General features: G+C 38.0%; 1 protein-coding gene and 1 long non-coding RNA gene across 2 annotated transcripts in view; one reads left to right on the forward strand and one right to left on the reverse strand.

Annotated features, from left to right (window-relative positions):
* The window catches only part of LRRC63 (leucine rich repeat containing 63), a 62,072-nt gene extending 57,483 nt beyond the window's left edge, over positions 1-4,589 (forward strand). The window contains exon 10 of the mRNA XM_064373555.1: positions 3,383-4,589. Coding sequence (XP_064229625.1) covers positions 3,383-3,596 — 214 coding nt within the window. The 3' untranslated portion in view covers positions 3,597-4,589. The remainder of the gene's footprint in view (positions 1-3,382) is intronic.
* Positions 1-18,519, reverse strand: part of LOC110569381 (uncharacterized) — an 80,811-nt gene that overhangs the window by 48,835 nt on the left and 13,457 nt on the right. The window contains exons 2-3 of the long non-coding RNA XR_002479485.2: positions 5,485-5,630; positions 3,362-3,505 (exon numbers count right to left, since the gene is read on the reverse strand). This is a non-coding gene — a long non-coding RNA (uncharacterized LOC110569381). The remainder of the gene's footprint in view (positions 1-3,361; positions 3,506-5,484; positions 5,631-18,519) is intronic.

Here is an 18,519-nt window from a genome sequence, read left to right on the forward strand (position 1 = left end):
GTGAGAATGTTAGAAATTTTTGTTTTTATTTTTTTATTTTTGATTGACACATAATTATGCATATTTATAATATACAGAGTGATATTTCAATATATGTATATAGTATGTAATAATCAAATCAGTTTAGTATATCCATCACTTATCATTTCTTTGTGTTATGAACATTTAAAATCTCCTAGCTTTTTGAAAAAACACAATAGATTATTGTTAACTATATTCACCTACAGTGCTATAAAACACTAAAACTCCTATCCACCTCTGATTTTTTTCCATTTTTAACCTCTCCTATCCTCTTCTTCCTCTTACCCTTCCCAGCCTCTAATAACCACAATTCTACTCTCTACTTCCATGAGCTCAATTTGTTTTTAGTTTCCATATGTGAGTGAGAACATGCAGTATTTATCTTTCTGTGCCTGACTTGTCTCACTTAACATAGTGTCCTCCTGGGTCATCCCGGTTGCCACAAATGACAAAATTTTATTCTGTTATTATTCATTTTTTATAGCTGAGTAGTGTGTATAGACTGCATTTTCTTTATCCATTCATCTGTTGATAAACATTTAGGTCAATTCCATATCTTGGCTATTGCGAATAGTGCTGCAATAAATATGGGGTGCAGATGTCTCTTCAATATACTATTCTCCTTTCCTCTGGATAAATACCCAGTAATGGGATTGCTGGATAGTAAGATAGTTTTATTTTTAGTTTTTTGAGAAACCTTCATACTCCATTATGATGGCTGTACTAATTTACATCTTCCACTGAAAGTGTGTAAGAGTTGCTTTTTTTGTGCATCTTTACCAGCATTTACTACTTTTTATCTTTTTGATAATAGCCATTCTAACTGGGGTAAGATATATTATTATGGTTTTGATTTGCATTTTCCTAAATATTAGTGATGTTGAAAATTTTTTCATGTATTTATTGGCCAATTATATGTCTTCTTTTGAAATGTCCCTTTATTCTTTGACCACTTTAAAATCAGATTGGGTGTTTTTTTTTTTTTTCTGTTGAATTGTCTAAGTTCCTCATATATTTATTAGTGCCTTGTCAGATGAATACTTTGCAGATATTTACTCTCATTCTGTAGGTTGTTGATTCTGTTGATTTTTCCTTTGCAGTGCCAAAGATTTTTAATTTGAGATAGTCCCATTTGTCTATTTTTATTTTTGTTGCTTATGCTTTTAAAGTCTTAGCCATAAAATCTTTGCCTAGATCAATGTCCTGAAGCATTTCACCTATGTTTTCTTCTAGTAGTTTTATAGTTTGTTTGAATACTTAAACATAGTCTTATGTTTAATCATAGGGGAAATTAATCCATTTTGAGTTTATTTTGTATACAGTGAAAGACAGGGATCTAAAGTAAATCTTCTACATATGGATATTCAGTTTTCTTTATTCTTCTACATATGGATATCCAGCTTTCCCAGCACCATTTATTGAAGACAATGTTTAATTAGAAATATAGACTAAACTTTCAAAATTATTACTCAGTTCCACTAAACTATCAAGCCTTGATAGTAACTAATACTTGGAACTTATCTTGACTAAAAATAACTCATTCTGGCTGGGCAGTGTTTCATGCCTTGTAATCCCAGCACTTTGGGAGGCTGAGGCAAAAGGAACACTTGAGGCCAGGAGTCTGTGATCAGACTAGGCAACACAGCTAGTACAAAAAATATTTTAAAGTTATCTGATGTGGTGGCATGCACCTCTCTAGTTTTAGCTTTTCAGGAGGCTGGAGCAAGAGGATAACTTGAGTCCAGGAATTTGAGGCTGCAGTGAGCTATGGCAGCCCACTATTATTTTCATTTGAATTTCCCTAATGGTTAGTGATGTTGAGCTTCTTTTTAAGTGCTTATCAGACTTTCGTATGTCTTGGAAAAATGTACATTTAAGACATTTGCCCATTTAAAATTTTTTTTCTGGTTTTTGTTGTTGAGTTATAGGAGTTTTTTATATTCTGAATATTAATTCCTTATCAGATATATATTTTGCAAATATTTTCTCCCATTCTGCTTGTTGCCTCTTCACATTGTTGACAGTGTCCTTTGATGCTTAAAAGTTTTACATTTTTATGAAGTACAATTTATCTGTTTTTTCTTTTGTTGTTCTTTGTTACAGGGATCCAATACTTGCCCTGGTGTCTGAAGTGAGGGCAGTCCTGTGGGACTGAGCCCTTAATCTGTGAAGTCTTATGCTAACTCTGGGTAGATAGTGTCAACATTTGATTGAATTATAGGACACCCAGTTAGTATGCAAGGAAGACTAGAACACTGATTGCTGTTATTAAAAATTCTGACAAATATATAGTATTATTTTTCATGTTTTATACTTTATATAAATATTTAAATATCACACAGTATTTTCTTCTGCAACCTGTTTTTTATGTTCAACATTATTGTTTTAGATTTATCAATATTGATTTATATAGCTCTAGATCATTTAACTTCTGAATCGTTTTTCTTGCAATGAGTGTTTCATAATTTGTTTATCATTTCCCTTACTGATGAACATTTGGATTGTTTCCAATATTTCATTAATATGGTGAAGTCTGCAATGGACATTTAAAAACATCTCCTTATGCAAATATGCAAGTTTATCTAGGTACAGTATGTGCATCTTCAATTTAAGTAAAAACTGCTATATCATTCTCCAAAGTGATTACACCCATTTATACTCCACTAAGAAAGTATGAGAATCCTTAATGATTCTCATCCTCACCAAACTTTTTATTGTCAGACTTTTACATTATGCCCATCTGATGATTGTGAAATAGTAATTCTATGCTGTTTTATTTTGCATTCCCCAATTACTAGGGAGATTGAGAAGTTTTACCCATGTTCTCTTGACATTCATTTTTTTCTTCTGTGAATAGTCTATTCAGGTACTAATGTACTAATGGATTAATATTTTTAACTGATTTCTAACCATTTAAAAATACATTATGGACTCTAATTCTATACTGGGTTATGATAGTATCTTTATTTTTAAAAATAATATATTTAGTTTGTATCATAAAAATAACACGTTTATTATTAAGAATTAGAAAATAAAGAAACACATTGTAAAGAAATGTAAAATTCCCTGTGATCACATTTCCCAAGAATAACTATTTTCAAATAGGGATCCATCATTAGAGTCTTTTCTTGTTATGTATATATACTTTTTTGTTTTAAAAAGCTAAGATTGTATTATACATTTATCTACTTTATTGTTTAGCTCTTTTAGCATTTAGTCATTCACTTAATGGGTAGCACTCATTTAGCTGTTGATCTCAGTGAAGATAAGCGCCATATTTTATACTATTTGGAATCCTGCATAGCACAGATTCCTTAATAAAAATGTATTAAATATTTACTTGCTGTTTCCTCTATTTCAGCACCTCCAAGTGTGAATGGTGTCATGGTCCCAAGTTTGGTGAAGGTTTTCATGTCATTCGATCCTGTGATATTTTTGGAGCAACACAGCTTCCTGTTATGTTTTATGTCTGTTCTTCTTCCTGCTATAGAAGGATAAAGGAAAGTAGTTTTGTTTTAGATGGTAGTCCTAGTAGAAGAATAGCACTAGATGTGGGGTTGTCAAAAGAATTGTAGTACAATGATTTATCATATATATACATATATATATGTACACATATATATGAACTTTACTGGCTTTTACTACATATATATCTACATATAATAATTCATCTCTTTGAAAGTATAGGTTCTGTTTGGAAGACATAAATATCTTCTCATATGAATTCTCTTTGTAATTCTAGCTCCTTATGAAAGTTTGTGATTGTTAGGGAATTGTGGCAGAATAATTACTCAAGGAGGATTAGTAAAGCCTTTAGATTTGAATAAAGATCTGGAAAATTTCAGAACCTGTTTACTGTAAAAGGAAAAATGTTAAAATCCTTTGCAAAATGGATTATATCTTACAACTGGTCTTTTCATGCATCTATACTAAGTGATGAGATAGCACTGCAGAGTCATCAGTGGGGTTTGTGCTGCATACAGCTTCAAGGTCATACATCCACATTCTCAATGCTTGTGCATTTCTGTGGGAATCTGTCCAGTGCCTACCATCTCAATTATAGGTTGTTTTGGGGAATAAAAGATTAATTCTGTCCCCATTTATTTGTTTGAATTAATTTCCCAAGTTTTTAGAGAACTGGCACAGTCTTTGTTACCTTGAACTTCATTTCCTAAAGCAGAGAAACTGGACCTTAGCCTGATTCCATAGGCTAACACCAGCATCCACCAAGGCCTACAGTGATAGCCTGACAGGAAAATAAAGTACAACTTACAAAATAACATTGCAAAGCAGCATATGCATACAGTAAAACTTGCTTTAAGAATTAACATTTGGTAAGAGAAAGATAAAAGATCATTTTGATATACAAACAACTTTAGAATGGCATAGAATTGTTTAATGTAACTTTTATGTGCAGTTCACTCAAATCTGAAATATAATTGCTAGTTAAATTCAGTGATATGAAATGATTTAAAATTACACAGCTATCTTTAGAGAATGTCAGAAAATATACATTATGTCATGTTTGTGTGTATCATTTAGTGATATCATTTAAATAAAGATAAATCAGGCAAAATAATTTTTCTGACTATTGATTTCAATAAATTGTGATGTTTACACACTTTTACTTGAGACTCTGTTTCATTTTTAAGCAGAACCAGGTAAACTTTGCTGAGCTTGAGAAGTATACACTGTATTCTCCAGCACAAGATTAAAATTATTTATAATGAAAGAAGTAACTACCATATTACACATGTAATACAGAAAGGTATATTTATAGTATGGTAAGTTAATTCATTAAAATGTAATATACTCATAATTAGAAAACAAGATGAAAAAATAATACTAACTCCCCGTGGCATATAGCTTATTAATACTCACAGTTGTTCCTGAAATATTTCTTGGGGAAAGAAGTATGTTTATTTATTTATTCAAGACATGTTGGGTTTGGGTTTAACTGAGTACTTTTACATTGACATAGGAAATAAAAAAGGATAGCTTTCAAAGGAAATGACAAATTCTGAGAGACATTTCAAAACAAATAAACCTAGATACCTGGACAAATATGAAATATACTTAGAACCCAATCTCTTCATGCTTAGTGTAAACCTTGAATCTGAGTGATCTCTTACAGATCTTCCAAAAAAAGTAACTTACAGTATTTTTGAATGGAAATAAGACATATTTATTATAGAAATATTAGAAAATACAACTAAATCTAAGAAGAAATCAAAATCCTCCTTGTAATGCCACTGTAACTCAGTAATCTGCCGCTTGCAGAGTCTGAATAACAAGACCAAGGTTTGGTGGAAAATAACTTTATTCAAGAGCTACCTGAGGGAAAGTAGTACAGACTCCTGCCTTTAGATACCACTTCAGCCTTCAGGGCAGAAGACAAGGGCTTTTTAAGGGGTGATAAGGGAGGAGGTGCAGGGTCTGTGTGACTTGGTTCAGAGGTCTTACCTAGCAGGTGGTCTGGCTGGTGCCTCGGCAGGCAGCTACCTTGTAAATTCAGGCAGTCTTCTAGTGTGTGAGAGTTCCAGATGGGCCTGATTTGCTTCACGTTTTAGTCTCTGGAACTTCTAAGTAAACAGATAAACTTGCTGCACCTGATGGAGAGAAGGTAAAGGTTATAATTGCATTCCTAAAGAGCTAAGTAGGAAGTGGGGTAAAGGAAAAAGAAAAAAAATCATATTTTCCTTTTAAAAATGGGGTACTTGGCTACACCACCACCCAGTGAAAGCCAGAGATAATTATTTCAACATGTGTATGTGTGTATACACACATTTATATAATGTATTACTCTTTTTTTAAAAAAATGGGATTATCTCCCTCACACCACACCAAAGGTTAATTTCCAATTTTAGATATAAAGTTGAAAATATAAAAATAATACTTAATGGTCTTTAAAAAATCAGATTTAGAAAGTTTTTTTTAAGCCGGAAATGAAACCTTAAAGAAGATGAACAAATTTATCATGTAAAAAAATGTTTAAAATGTCTGTATAGCAAAAATAAGGAAAAATAAAGACAAGCAGAACACTGGGAAAAATATAGTATATATGACCAGCAAAGAATGAAGTTTTCAACAAATATATATATGTCGTGAATGTGTCTTCTGGCACAACTCATTCAGGACCTCAAACTGTGTCATCAAGGCATTATCTATTTTTCTATCTAATCTAGCTCACTTTATCATCTATCTCTTACCAATACTTTTTAAAAAAATTGTCTCATATCCAGGTAATATGGATGGCCATTAATCATTCCAGGTTCATATACAAGAATCTCAGGAACCTCAGAGGAAAACACACTATCTACCCCAACTGTTACTGTAAAATACACTAGGGATGATTTTCATTGGCTCAGCCTGGGTCACGAATCCAAATACAAACAAATCATTAGAGCCTCATGGGTGGCATACCCTGGCCAGGCCTGAGTCACATGCCCAGCTTTGGAACTAGATAAGGCAGAATTAGCCTCTCCCAAAACATGCTAATTAGATTCTCCACAAGAAAGAAGAATTTCTGGAACTGAAAATTACAGGAAGAAAAAATGTTTTGGGCAGCTAAAATTCTAGAACTTCCTAACATGCAATAAGCTGTTAACAAGTAACAATAACAACAAAAAGATGAGCTTAATATTTACATAGCTATAACAATCAAAATTTCATTTTTGTTTTTTTACCATAGTAAGTCTAATAATTTTCTGCTAAAAGGTATTTGCACATATGTCTAAAAATGTATTCAAGTATATTTACCACAAGGATATTTACAATAGTGAAAAACTAGAAGCATTCTAAGAGCTCATCAATAGGGAATTAGTTAAATCTGGTAAATACATACAAGGCATTATCAGTTCAAAAAAGATTTAAGAGTGAAAAGTCTATTTCATATTAATTTCCTTCAGATGCCCAAATATTGTTAACCAGCTTCTTACAATTACTTAAACATTAAGTACCTATAAGCATGCAGCTGTATATAGAAGAATCTTCCTTGTTCCAGTAGGGCTTTTTTTATTTTACATTATGTAATTTAAGAACAGCATTAGCATAATTCGTACACATGTTAAAAATGTGGCTTCTCAGACCTACCTCCAATCTACTAAATCAAAATCTCTGGGGATTTTATCCAGGACTCTTAATTACTACCTCTCCAGGTGACTTTAATGCTCCCTAAAATTGAGAATCACTGTTCTCCAGAGGTCGCAATGCTCACATCAAAGTCTTGATTCAAAAGAGAGACAGGTTTGGTGTAACATATCTCGTTGTCTTCTCATTGGGCTCAGCTATACATCATCATCATTGAAGATCTCATCTATAAAAAAGTACCGAAGAATGCAGGACTGCTTTTTGTTTTTTTCAGACAGGTCTCGCTCTATCGCCCAGGCTGGAGTGCAGGGGCACGATCTCAGCTCACCACAGCCTTGGCCTCTTGGGCTCAAGCGATCCTCCCACCTCAGTCTCCAGAGTAGCTGGGACTACAGGCAGGCACCACCACACCCCGATAATTTTTATATTTTTTGTAGAGACAGGGTCTCGCTATATTGCCCAAGCTGGTCTTAAACTCCTGGGCTCAAGAGATCCTGCTGCCTCGGCCTCCCAAAGTGTTGGGATTACAGGCATGAGCCACCGTGCCCAGCGCCAGGACTGGTTAAAAATTCGACTATCAACCAGTGTAAGTCACTTGGTAATCACTGTAAGTCCCACATTATCTGTAACTTCCAAAACTCCTGGAGCACCAGAGAAAGAAGAGAGATGAATGAACGTATCTGTTTCTAGGTTTTCTTGATCATTGTTGTAAACATTTCAATAAACAGGCTCTTTTTTATCCTTCCTATTCCTTGGCTTGCTTGCCTTCCATTCCTTCTCTTTCCAGCCTCCCTCCTGCCCTCCTCTTGTTCCTTTCTTTCATTCTTTATTTTTTCTCTTTTTCTCACTCCTAGTGTGAAGTGTGCTTTGCTCAATTAGGACATGTAGGGGAAATAGGAATAATGGAAATTGTCTGTACAATACTCAAGAGAATTGCAAAGCCATCCTGCAATAGTGAATATGTGTGCATACAAGTGTCTGCATACGCAAAGAAAAAGGTTGACAGAAGCCACTTGAATGATAAACAATGAATTTCATGGTTATGTCTGATCATAGGATCCTTTGCTTTTGGCTAGATGAACTTTTGATTGAATTTTTAATATAAGTATGTATTACCCTTGTGAAAATTAAAAATGTTTTAACTTTTAATGGGATCATATAATGGTGACACTTCCTATTTTTCTCTCATCAACCATATATTACAAATATCTTTCTGTTGTTATATTCCAATATTGATGTGTCATCATGGAAGTGCCCCAATTTACTTATCTAATATTCACTAAGCAGATTACCTTCATTTTTTTCTATTATAAACAACAATTTGATAAAGAAAACTTCTAAAGCTAAGTCATTGCCAAAATCTCTACCCATTTTCATTTGATTTTGATAGAAATTTTTATGATGAAATTATTCTTCATTTCACTTTACCTTTTCACCAATAGTGTATAATATGCCCTTTTGCCTAAGCCCACATTACTGATATTAATTAATATATTTATTGCCAATTAGACAACGTGACTAATTTTTTAAAATTAATAATAAAGTTGATTTGGGTTCCAGGTTAAATAATCATGATCCTATTATCTGTTCTGATTTTTCCCTTTACATCTTTTTCTCAGGTTTCTGTTGGTATGTTTGTGTAACAGCTTATAGAGAGAGGAAGAGAGAGAGAATATAAACTTCCTGTCATGTATGATGAAAATATCTTTCTCAGTTTATTGTCTGTCTTTTTGAAGTGAGATTTCTTTACATAAAGTAAATGTAAATTTTAGATGATAAAATCTATTTTTTGTTTTTCTTCTCATTGCTAAGCTTAATAAGTCCTTCTTCAATTCCTAAATTACATATTGACCTAAACTTTACTTATTTTACATTTTTATCTTCGATTCACCTCAGAATTACCTCAGTATGGCAAGTGATGTGTGGTTCCAAAATTCAGGTCTTTCTAGAATTCTGAGAGGTTGTACCTTTAGCCGTTATCTGCTCAATCTTTACCCCACCAATCTGAAATGCCATTTTATGATACACTAAATTCTTACATGGTTAGGCCATTTTATTCCACCACTTTCTATTCTGTTTCATTAACTTCTTTATGTAATGCCAACGTTTAAATTATTTTAACCAAAACCAAGCCTCAATATACGTGATTGATCAAGTTCCAACTCATTGCTATCCTTACGCAAAACTTTTTAGCTATTCTTGTACCTTTGTTTTTCCACAAGAATTATTATAATCTTTAAAATTATTTTGTTTTATCTCCCTTTCCCACACCAAGTAAACTGCTTTGGATTTTGGTGAGGATTACTTTAGTTTGAAGAGAGCTGAGAGGCACACAGGTTAGAGTCCCCCATCTGGTAACGTACTGTGTAGCTTCACTAACGTAATGATCACGATGATGATAATTCAGTCATTGAGGAATTCACTTCTCTACGATCCATATTTTTTTTTGTGGTAAAAACAATACAGTCTGCAGTTTTTGTCTGGATCTTATTTCGATATTATGCTTATGCATTTACTCAAAAAGTATAACTTCCAAGCTCAGAGTTTTACCCAATATATCTCCATGGAATACTCTGCCTTGTTCTGACAAACTGGATGCCACCTCTGCCTGCTCTCTGTCCTCTTGTCCATTATCAGAGTACTGTGTGGAGGGGGCATTCTCAGCCGACTGTGGTGAAAAGCAAGGATGAGAAGGAAGGGCAGGGTGTTCTGAGCCCCCTTCAACAGGGACTATCATTTTGTATTTGGAGTCTAAGGATTGTGTAATAACTTGTGTACCTCACAAGGGATATTAAATATCCTCTGGGTAGCAGGCACTCAAGAAGTAGCTAGTTGGCCAGGCATCGTGGCCCATGTCTGTAATCCCAACACTGTGGGAGGCTAAGGTGGGTGGATTGTTTGAGCCTAGGAGTTGGAGACCAGCCTGGGCAACATGGAGAAACCCCATCTCTACAAAAAATACAAGAATTAGCTGGGCACGGTGGTGTGTGCCTATGGGCCCAGCTACTCAGTAGGCTACAGTGGGAGGATTGCTTGAACCCAGGAGGCAGAGGTTGCATTGAGCCAAGATTGCAAAACAGAGGAGACCCTGCCTCAAAAAAAAAAGAAATAGCTTACTGGTATCACGGTTTAAACATAACCTGCCCACCAAGGCAGCGCTTTCCTTTCACATATTTGACTTCATGCAGCCTGAGCCTCTACCCTGATAATCTGACTCCCATAAACTGCCACCACCAACCAACCACGAGTGACGATTTAAAGATGTTACCTGGTGTCACTGTTGGCCAGAGACAGCAGGGGAGGGGTTAGGGATGGGGAAGGACCAATCCTCAACCAAGGCAGCCAGGCTGGTGCAGCAGCAATAAGGGCTCGTAGTGGTGCCACCCAAGAGCCTGGCTTCCTGCAGGCTCAGGACAGCTGCTGAGGTCCCAGAGTTTGCTTACTCAGGAAGGCAAGATGCAGTCCCCTTCTGTAGTGGTTGTTGAATATCCTCTCTCCAGGCCAATCACCTCCTCTACTGATGCTTGCTCCCTCCCAAAATTCTCTCTCCTCCCCCATCCCAGGAGTATGGGTTAACACCCAGTTGAAAAGCCTCCATCCAACAGGCCGGGCTTACAAAGCCCAGGACTTATGAAGCACCTGATGCAGGATTTGGCACAGTGTAGGGACTCAGGAAAGGGTAGCTGTCATTGTTAATGTCAGAGTTTGTGTCTGCCTAGCCCATTCTCCTTTCTCCTGTACGATGATGGCTGCCTTCAAGGACATTATGGTTCGTTTTTCTAAAATAGATTTTAAACATGCATTTTCCCAGTTTCTTTTAAACGATAAACACAATGACCTTTTCAAATGATTGAATGTCAGTTGAGGATCTCTGATTTTTCATTTGTTGTTTTCATTACATTTAGGGGAGAGACGGGAGGTAGAGACTAACGACAAAAATTGATTCTTCTGTTTATTTTCTCCAAGTTGTGCTGAGTTAAGCACTTCTAATCTTTAAATGGGATTCCTTTAGCTAGCAAGCAATGCAAATGTTCCAAATGTAATTAAGCTCAGAAATCCATACATCCACAAACCAAGAGTGATAACTCATTTTGACTACCCAGCCACTCTTTTAATATTTCCTAATAGGACCTATTAGGAAGTCCTATTTTCTCACCAGTAAGAAATGCTGTGTGTTTGATCAGAAAACAGTTATAGGAGGACATATGTACAGTGAGGCCAAATGGTTCCAAGTGTTCTTTTGCTGCATAGCTCTGGGGAGAGGTGGAGATTAGTTGCTTTGTAGTGGAAGAAAATAACAACTATATTGACTATCGGGTAAAACTTCCAAACTAGTGTTCTCTGGGGATCACAATTGTTAAAGCTTGGTTCAAATCATCAGCGATTTATTGAGCACCTACTAGATGCCTGGCGCCATGCTAAATCCTTTGCATAAAGTGTAATGTGGAATTTCTATGACAGAGGTGTGCCTGACATGCCATAGAAGCACAGTGAAGCAGCACAGAGCCGACTTGGGGGATTCACTTTCTGAGGGAGCATTAGTTAAACCAATCTTGCTGTTGTAAAATGCATGACAGATAATTATGGGAGATAATACTAGCAAAATAAACAGGGCCAGGTCACAAGGCTCTCACAGGCCATGTAAGGACTGTTATTAGCTGTTAAGGAGTCATGGAAAGGTTTTAACTGAGGAATAATATAATCTAATGTGTATTCTGAATAGATTAGTCTGGTAGGTATACAGAGGAAATTCAGAGAAAATGCTAAGGTTTCCAACCAGGCATGGCAGTAGTAGTAGTACGGAGGAAAATTGTTTTTAATGTTTAGAATATTGAATTGGCAGACTGGATGTTGAGCATGAGGGAGAAAGGGGAGTTTCTACAACTATTTGCTTAATTTGCATCTTATGGAGGAAGAAATGTTTTTAAAAAAGCTTTAGTTCACTCATCAATTCACTAAGTCTATAAATTTTTTATAGAAAAAAACACTTTTATAGGACTGATATTGTAAAACTATGTGTTAGTTTTAATTCATGTTCTGTTCTCTTCTGGGTACTAAAGTGGACTTTACGCCACCTTATACAAATATGACATATATTTAAAAATGTGTATTTGTCAAGTAAACAAAGTTAATTCTTCTCTTTATAAAATGATTATTTGTTCTAGAAAATGAATCTTTATATGACACTTTTAAACTGTTAGCTCTAAATGTGATTTAATGTATTATCCCTCAGAAACATATCCATTTTCTAAAAACAGACATACACATACTTTCAAACTGATTTATTTTTTCCCAGGATACTTTTATTTTTTGAGAGTAAGTGGCAGATCAGTATTTTGTAGGATTCATTCATTCAGTCAGTTAAGAAATATGTGCTAGATTCCTATTCCATGCCAGATACTATCTTCTACATTTCAGTTATGATGATGAATGAAACAGACAAAATTTTCTGTCCTCATAGAATGCACACTCTAATGGATTATACCTTTTACCTTTTATGAAATAGAATAAGCTATTCAGTTTGCTAATTTTAAGTATTTCCTGGAATAGTGCTTTGCACAGAGTGGGAACTTTCTATAGATTTATTTAGCTGAAAAAATTCTCAAAACCAGAAAGTGACTCCAGTAATAATGTTGTGTAAATGATTTCACCATTTGTAATATTCTGATTTATGTCAGACTCAGAAGAGATGCCAGACTATGCATTCTTGTTTTTTTTTAAATAAATTCAGATATACAGTTGTTTGTTGTGAGAAAAAGACATTATGATTTGAATACTCCTTATTTGCTCACTTAATCTCTCATCAAATAGTATGCTGTCTTTGCATTACTTCAAACTTTTACATCCCAATATAAACCAAATTACCTTGCCTATACAGTTCATAATTTTGCAAAGCACTTTCATATACCGAGGGAGGGGAGAAGTTTTAAAGCCATTGTTTTTCTAGTATTACCTGTGTGGTGCAAAAGACTGATTACCCATGGCATTTTCTTTCTCTCTTTCCTCCTTAGGAGCAGAATCCCAGTTTTTGGATAGGCACAATTGCCGCCCAGTAGAAGCTCCTACTTTCCCTGGGCTCCCTTGTAGCTATATCTGTACACTATACTATGGCCAATAACGTGAGTGAGAATGTTGGATCAGACTCCAGGAAGGCTGTGGAAAGGGAGGTGATTGATTGGAGAGAGGATCTTTCTTACCCTTTGGTCATTACTGTCTTCCAGCGTAGAACGCAGACAGGATGACTGGGGTTCCAGCAGTCATTTTCACCACAAGGTGACCTTGAGAATAAAGAGTAGAGAGTAGAGGCCTATGTCCCCGATGGCATCATAGAGCCACAGTATCAGACCTGGTATTCCCTATCTTGTACATGGAGAGAAATGAGTTTTATCTTGTTTTAGTCACTGATATTTTGGGTCTCTGTTTTATCCTGCCAAATCTAATACTAACAGATACTGCTTTAGAAAACTAATCAATGACACCAGCAAAGAGTTAGACTCCCCCTACTGGAGAAATCTGTTGTTAACTCACTCCTTTTTTCCTTCAAGTGGCTCTTGGCTGTCTTCTAAACCTGCTTTCAGTCAGATTTCCATGTTAGGCTGGGAAAAACTGAAGAAAACTGATTTGTGATCTCACTTGTGGGGTGGGGCAGAGGCCTGGGCTCTCTCACCTCACCAGACACTGGTGTATATGACCTACTCGCCAGGAAGAAATCAATCATTTCTGGTCAACTTATATTTTCTTTTTGTATCTCTGTATACCTTTTTTTTTTTTTTTTTTAAAGTCTTATAAATCAGCAAACCAGGAAAACCTGGGAACTGCATGCAAAATCCAATTTGTTATTGAGTCTCCCAGCATCTACTGGGATGGCAAATTTCTAACCAGGTATCATCATATTTCCCAGCTCACTGCAGACATTACTAATCAATCCTGACACTCTTGCCTGCTAGGCCCTGATGTGCCTTTGAAACTTTGTCAATATGACCTGTCAGACTAAGTTTCTCTTTGTTTACACGTTAGTGCTTACAAGCGCATTTTATCTCACCTCTTTTTAGGTTACTAAGCTCTTGTTTGGTAATGGTTAGCAACTCAAACAGGATACTAAAATAGGATTCGAGTTCTTTCCATTTTAGTTAAGGGCCAAATGCTTAAAATAAGATTATACGTTTCTCAAATGATATGTTGTAAAGAACTTGGAAAGAAGGTGGTTAAAACTAGTTTTGTGAGTTAGTCATATATATGTGTGTGTGTCTGTGTGCATGTGTGTGTATATGTGTGTGTGTGTGTGTATGTATGTATTCCGGCAATCTGGAAAACACGTAAGAGGTGTGTGGGAGGTCCACCAAGACCTGAGGAGGCAGACAGAAGAATTTCTTTAGAGAGAACAGTTGCAGAACTGAAGCTCCAGGAATCATCATGGTGGCTTCCCCTTGCCCTAAGCCAAGTGGGAGAGACTTCAAAGACCTGCTTGATGAGTTTTTAATGTGTTCCCTGGAGCTCAGGGGCGTGACACTGGCACAGGACACACACAGAAATCGAAAGGGCAGAGACTGTGACTATTGGCCTAAGATGGCCAAGTAGAAAGAACAGACCCAGGTCAGCTTAGGCACAAGCAACGAGACTCCAGACAGAGGCAAGGATGTGTCAGCTTTCCCTTGAGTCAGGTGGACCAGAGGGAGGATCAGGCCTGGGGTCATGTTGAAAGGGTTCTCTTTAGGAGCTCTGCCTGGAGACTGAGCCACACAGGGGGATCTACTGCTGGAGGTGCAGGGCTTAAGGGAGGGAATGGAAAGCGGCAATTGAAGGAAGCACCACCAGGATGGTGGGAGCTGCAGTGGGAGATTCCTGGTGGTGAGTTTGGGAGACTCTTCAAGAAACCCACAAAGCTGTCCAGAGACAATCAGCCTCGAGCATCCACCAAACCCAAATGCCAGATCATGACACAAGACTGTGCCGGCTTCTCCTAATCTCCTTTGCCCCTGGAGCACCACTCTGAAAGGGTCAGAAACCACAGCCAGCCAATGGGAGACTGAGGTGGGACTGGGGGTTGGGAGGTGACAGATGACGCTGATCACTTCTACCCCGCTCTAGGTCTCTTGTCCAACTCAATACTGGTCTCACTTGCTTAAGAGCTTGGAGTATGATTAGTACACTGGACCGGACACTCTGTTGCTGTAATGATACTGCTCGTACGGCACAAAGAAGCAGGTGGAGCATTGGGATCTACCAGGCATTCTGTGCAGAGGCAGGGAGAGAACCGGTCTTTGGTATAAAGGGCCAGGAGAAGGGACCAAGTTATTCCATTCTGCCTCCCATGCCTTGCCCCTCTTTAGGTCCTACTTACTAAAAGAGCAGCTACACCGCATTCTCCCTCAGTCCCCTTGCGGCCCATAGGTAATGTGTGGGCCCAGAAACCGGAGCTACATGTCCCTTTACAGGGAATTCCTCGGTGACTGCCCCCGAAAGTTGGAAAGGCTATTTCCTGATGCCTGGAGAGCGAGAAGAATAAGAATCAGTCTATTCAACCAGCCTCTTCAGTTTTGGAATGTCTGACTCCCTTCACAACATTTCAACAACAATGCATACATTTGCTTGATGACTGAGAAAATCTAAACAAGTTAAGTTTTCACTATGTTTCAGATAAAGAAAGCTGATGTTAGGAAATTCTGCAGAAGTCAGAAGTGTCTCCAGAATACTATTACGACTAGATTCTTGTAAGCTGAAACTTCATGAGGCCAATGGGGATATTTTTCGGGAACTGAACAAGCCATTTGCCATAATTATAAACAGCTTAGTGAGAACCATGGGCTTACCTGAAACTGTACAAATAATAGTTTGATTTTCTTCCTGTACTTTTCTCTGGCTTAATTACATAGAGCTTATGGGTTGTATTTTGTTTTAGCTAAAAGGAGATGCACCAATTGTACTTTTTGGTCCCTGGGTCACTCTTGCTTCTGTCATGCACTTTTAATTTAGGAGTGAGGTAATAAGATGTAAGCATTACCCAAGGAATTTATAGTAATGCAAAATTTGGCTCAACAAGCAGATCGATAGTCTTCGTAAGGCCTGGGCCAGAGACACAGACAGTTTCACAAAGTCATTATCTAATTGGAAATATCTGCTGGGATGCCAGATTTCCAGCCGACCTTAACTGGGCATTCTCTTAGCCCAGAAAGCATGATGACAGATTGCCCTTGAAACAGCATTCAGACAAGGGCATTTCTCTGTAACATCATGCGTCATAGAACAAACTGCCTAACTGAACTTTACCATTTTATTTTCCTTTTCTGTTTGGCAGTACACCAGAAAAGAAAAAACAAAACTCAAAAATGATCTACAGTATTCCTTTTGGCAAAGCTCAAAGAACCCTTAACTGTTCTTTTATTTTGATTCCACCTGAATTCCTCTCATGTTGATGCTACGGGTGTTTATCATCATAAGTATCAGGTTTATCTCCTTGTCCTCCACTTTATACGGGGCAAATGGAATTACAGCTATTTGTAGTCCTTAGTGGACACAAGTGGAAAAGATGTCCTGTGTAAGACAAATAAGTTTAAAAGTATGAAAACAAGGCCAGCTGCAGTGGTTTAAGCCTGTAATCCCACCACTCTAAGAGGCAAAGCAGGAGGATTGCTTGAGACCAGGAGTTTGAAACCAGCCTGGGAAACAAAGCAAGACCCTGTCTCTACAAATAATAAAAAAAAATAGCCAGCTGTAGTGGTGCATGCCTGTGGTCCCAACTACTTGGGAGGCTGAGGCAGGAGGATTGCTTGAGCCCAGGAAGTAGAGGCTGTGGTGAGCTGTGATTGTGCCACTGCACTCAGGCCTATAAGACAGGGAGACCCTGTCTCAAAAAAAAAAGTAGGAAAACAGCATTACCTTATAAAGGTAATGGAGTGCTGTTAAGCACTGTCCCAGCTGGAGAGTTTAAATTGCTCAATTCACCAGGACTCCTGCCCCAAGCACAGGACAGGGAACTCTGAGAACACGAAACCATGAGAACCCCCTTTGGGTTTGTAGATACCTTGGGAAGTTGTCCACATGAGGAAGGCTGGGCAGAAGCAAGCCTTATGGCATTGCTTGGGGTCACTTTTGCTAGTCAGTTAACCGGAGAGACACAGGGGTGGGGGGACTGAGGTCCATGTATAGTGTGGAGGAGGAGGAGAGGGAGATCTCCACATGCATGAAGGCTGGGTGGTCAGCAATGAAGACACTACTCAAGGCAGCTCCTGGGAGCATGGGAGGGGGACCCTGCATTAGGCCTCCTATGAGTCTACCCTTCCCAACACCCTGCCCCTCTCCTGCACTGCATGGACAGCCTCTTTCCCCATTCTGACAATTCCCTCTTGCTCAGGTCCCAGAAAACTGGGTCTCCAGCCCGCAACCACTGGTGCATCTCCCTCCTCTCCATTCTGTGGGTTCCGTTGCACACCCTTCTCACAACTCTCCTAGACAGCTGCATCCTTTCTTCATTCACAGCACAGCTTGAGCTGCTCCCCTACACCACAGCCCAAGCATGGCTAGCCCAAAACAATCTAGGCCCCCTTTCCTTAAGAACCAAGAAGGCTCCATTTTCAAAGCCCTTGACACCTTTTAAATAGACTCAGATCCTAGTCCTGCAAGAGAGCCCCTGTGAAGTTTGAAAAGCCCGCACTAACCACGCAATTCCAGGTAACAGAGTACACTCTAGAATGTTCCCTCAGAAGCACACTGTATGCCCCCAAAGCAATCCATGAAAATAACATGGGTAGTTTTCTTATATCAAAGATGCCCTTAACTTTTCTTATAACTCTGAATTAAATTGTGACCTCCAATTTACATAACTTTCAGACATCTTAAGAGACCTGTTCCAGAACTTAATGGGAATTGGGTGGGTAGAAAGCTCACAAGACAGCCGAAGCTCTTTTCAAATGGTTTTATGTTTATTACCCACACAGTGGGCAGGTATGATCACTTGGCAGATGGCCGTCCAATGACCACAACCAAGGAGGGTTTAACGACAGGATTTTATTGCTTGCAACAAGTAAGGAAGACACCGGGATAGTTCCCCAAAACAGTGCCTTTCATGACAGAAATGAAAACGGGGCTTTGATTGGGCTGGATAGCCGAGTCACTGTGTGTAAAGGGGGAGTCTAGGCCACACAGGTGCAGTTGCTGGTCATGCTTCCACATATGTTGCATGGCGCCAGGCGCAGTGGCTCATGCCTGTAATCCTAACACTTTGGGAGGCCGAGGCGGGCAGATCACTTGAGGTCAGGAGTTCGAGATCAGCCTGGCCAACGTGGTGAAACCTCATCTCTTACTAAAAGTACAACAATTAGCTGGGCATGGTGGGGCATGCCTATAGTCCCAGCTACTTGGGAGGCTGGGGCAGGAGAATCACTTGAATCTGGGAGGTGGAGGTTGCAGTGA

Source organism: Aotus nancymaae, unplaced genomic scaffold, assembly GCF_030222135.1.
Source record: "Aotus nancymaae isolate 86718 unplaced genomic scaffold, 86718_ANA_hifiasm-v0.15.2.pri h1tg000009l, whole genome shotgun sequence".
Classification (NCBI taxonomy): Eukaryota; Metazoa; Chordata; class Mammalia; order Primates; family Aotidae; genus Aotus; species Aotus nancymaae.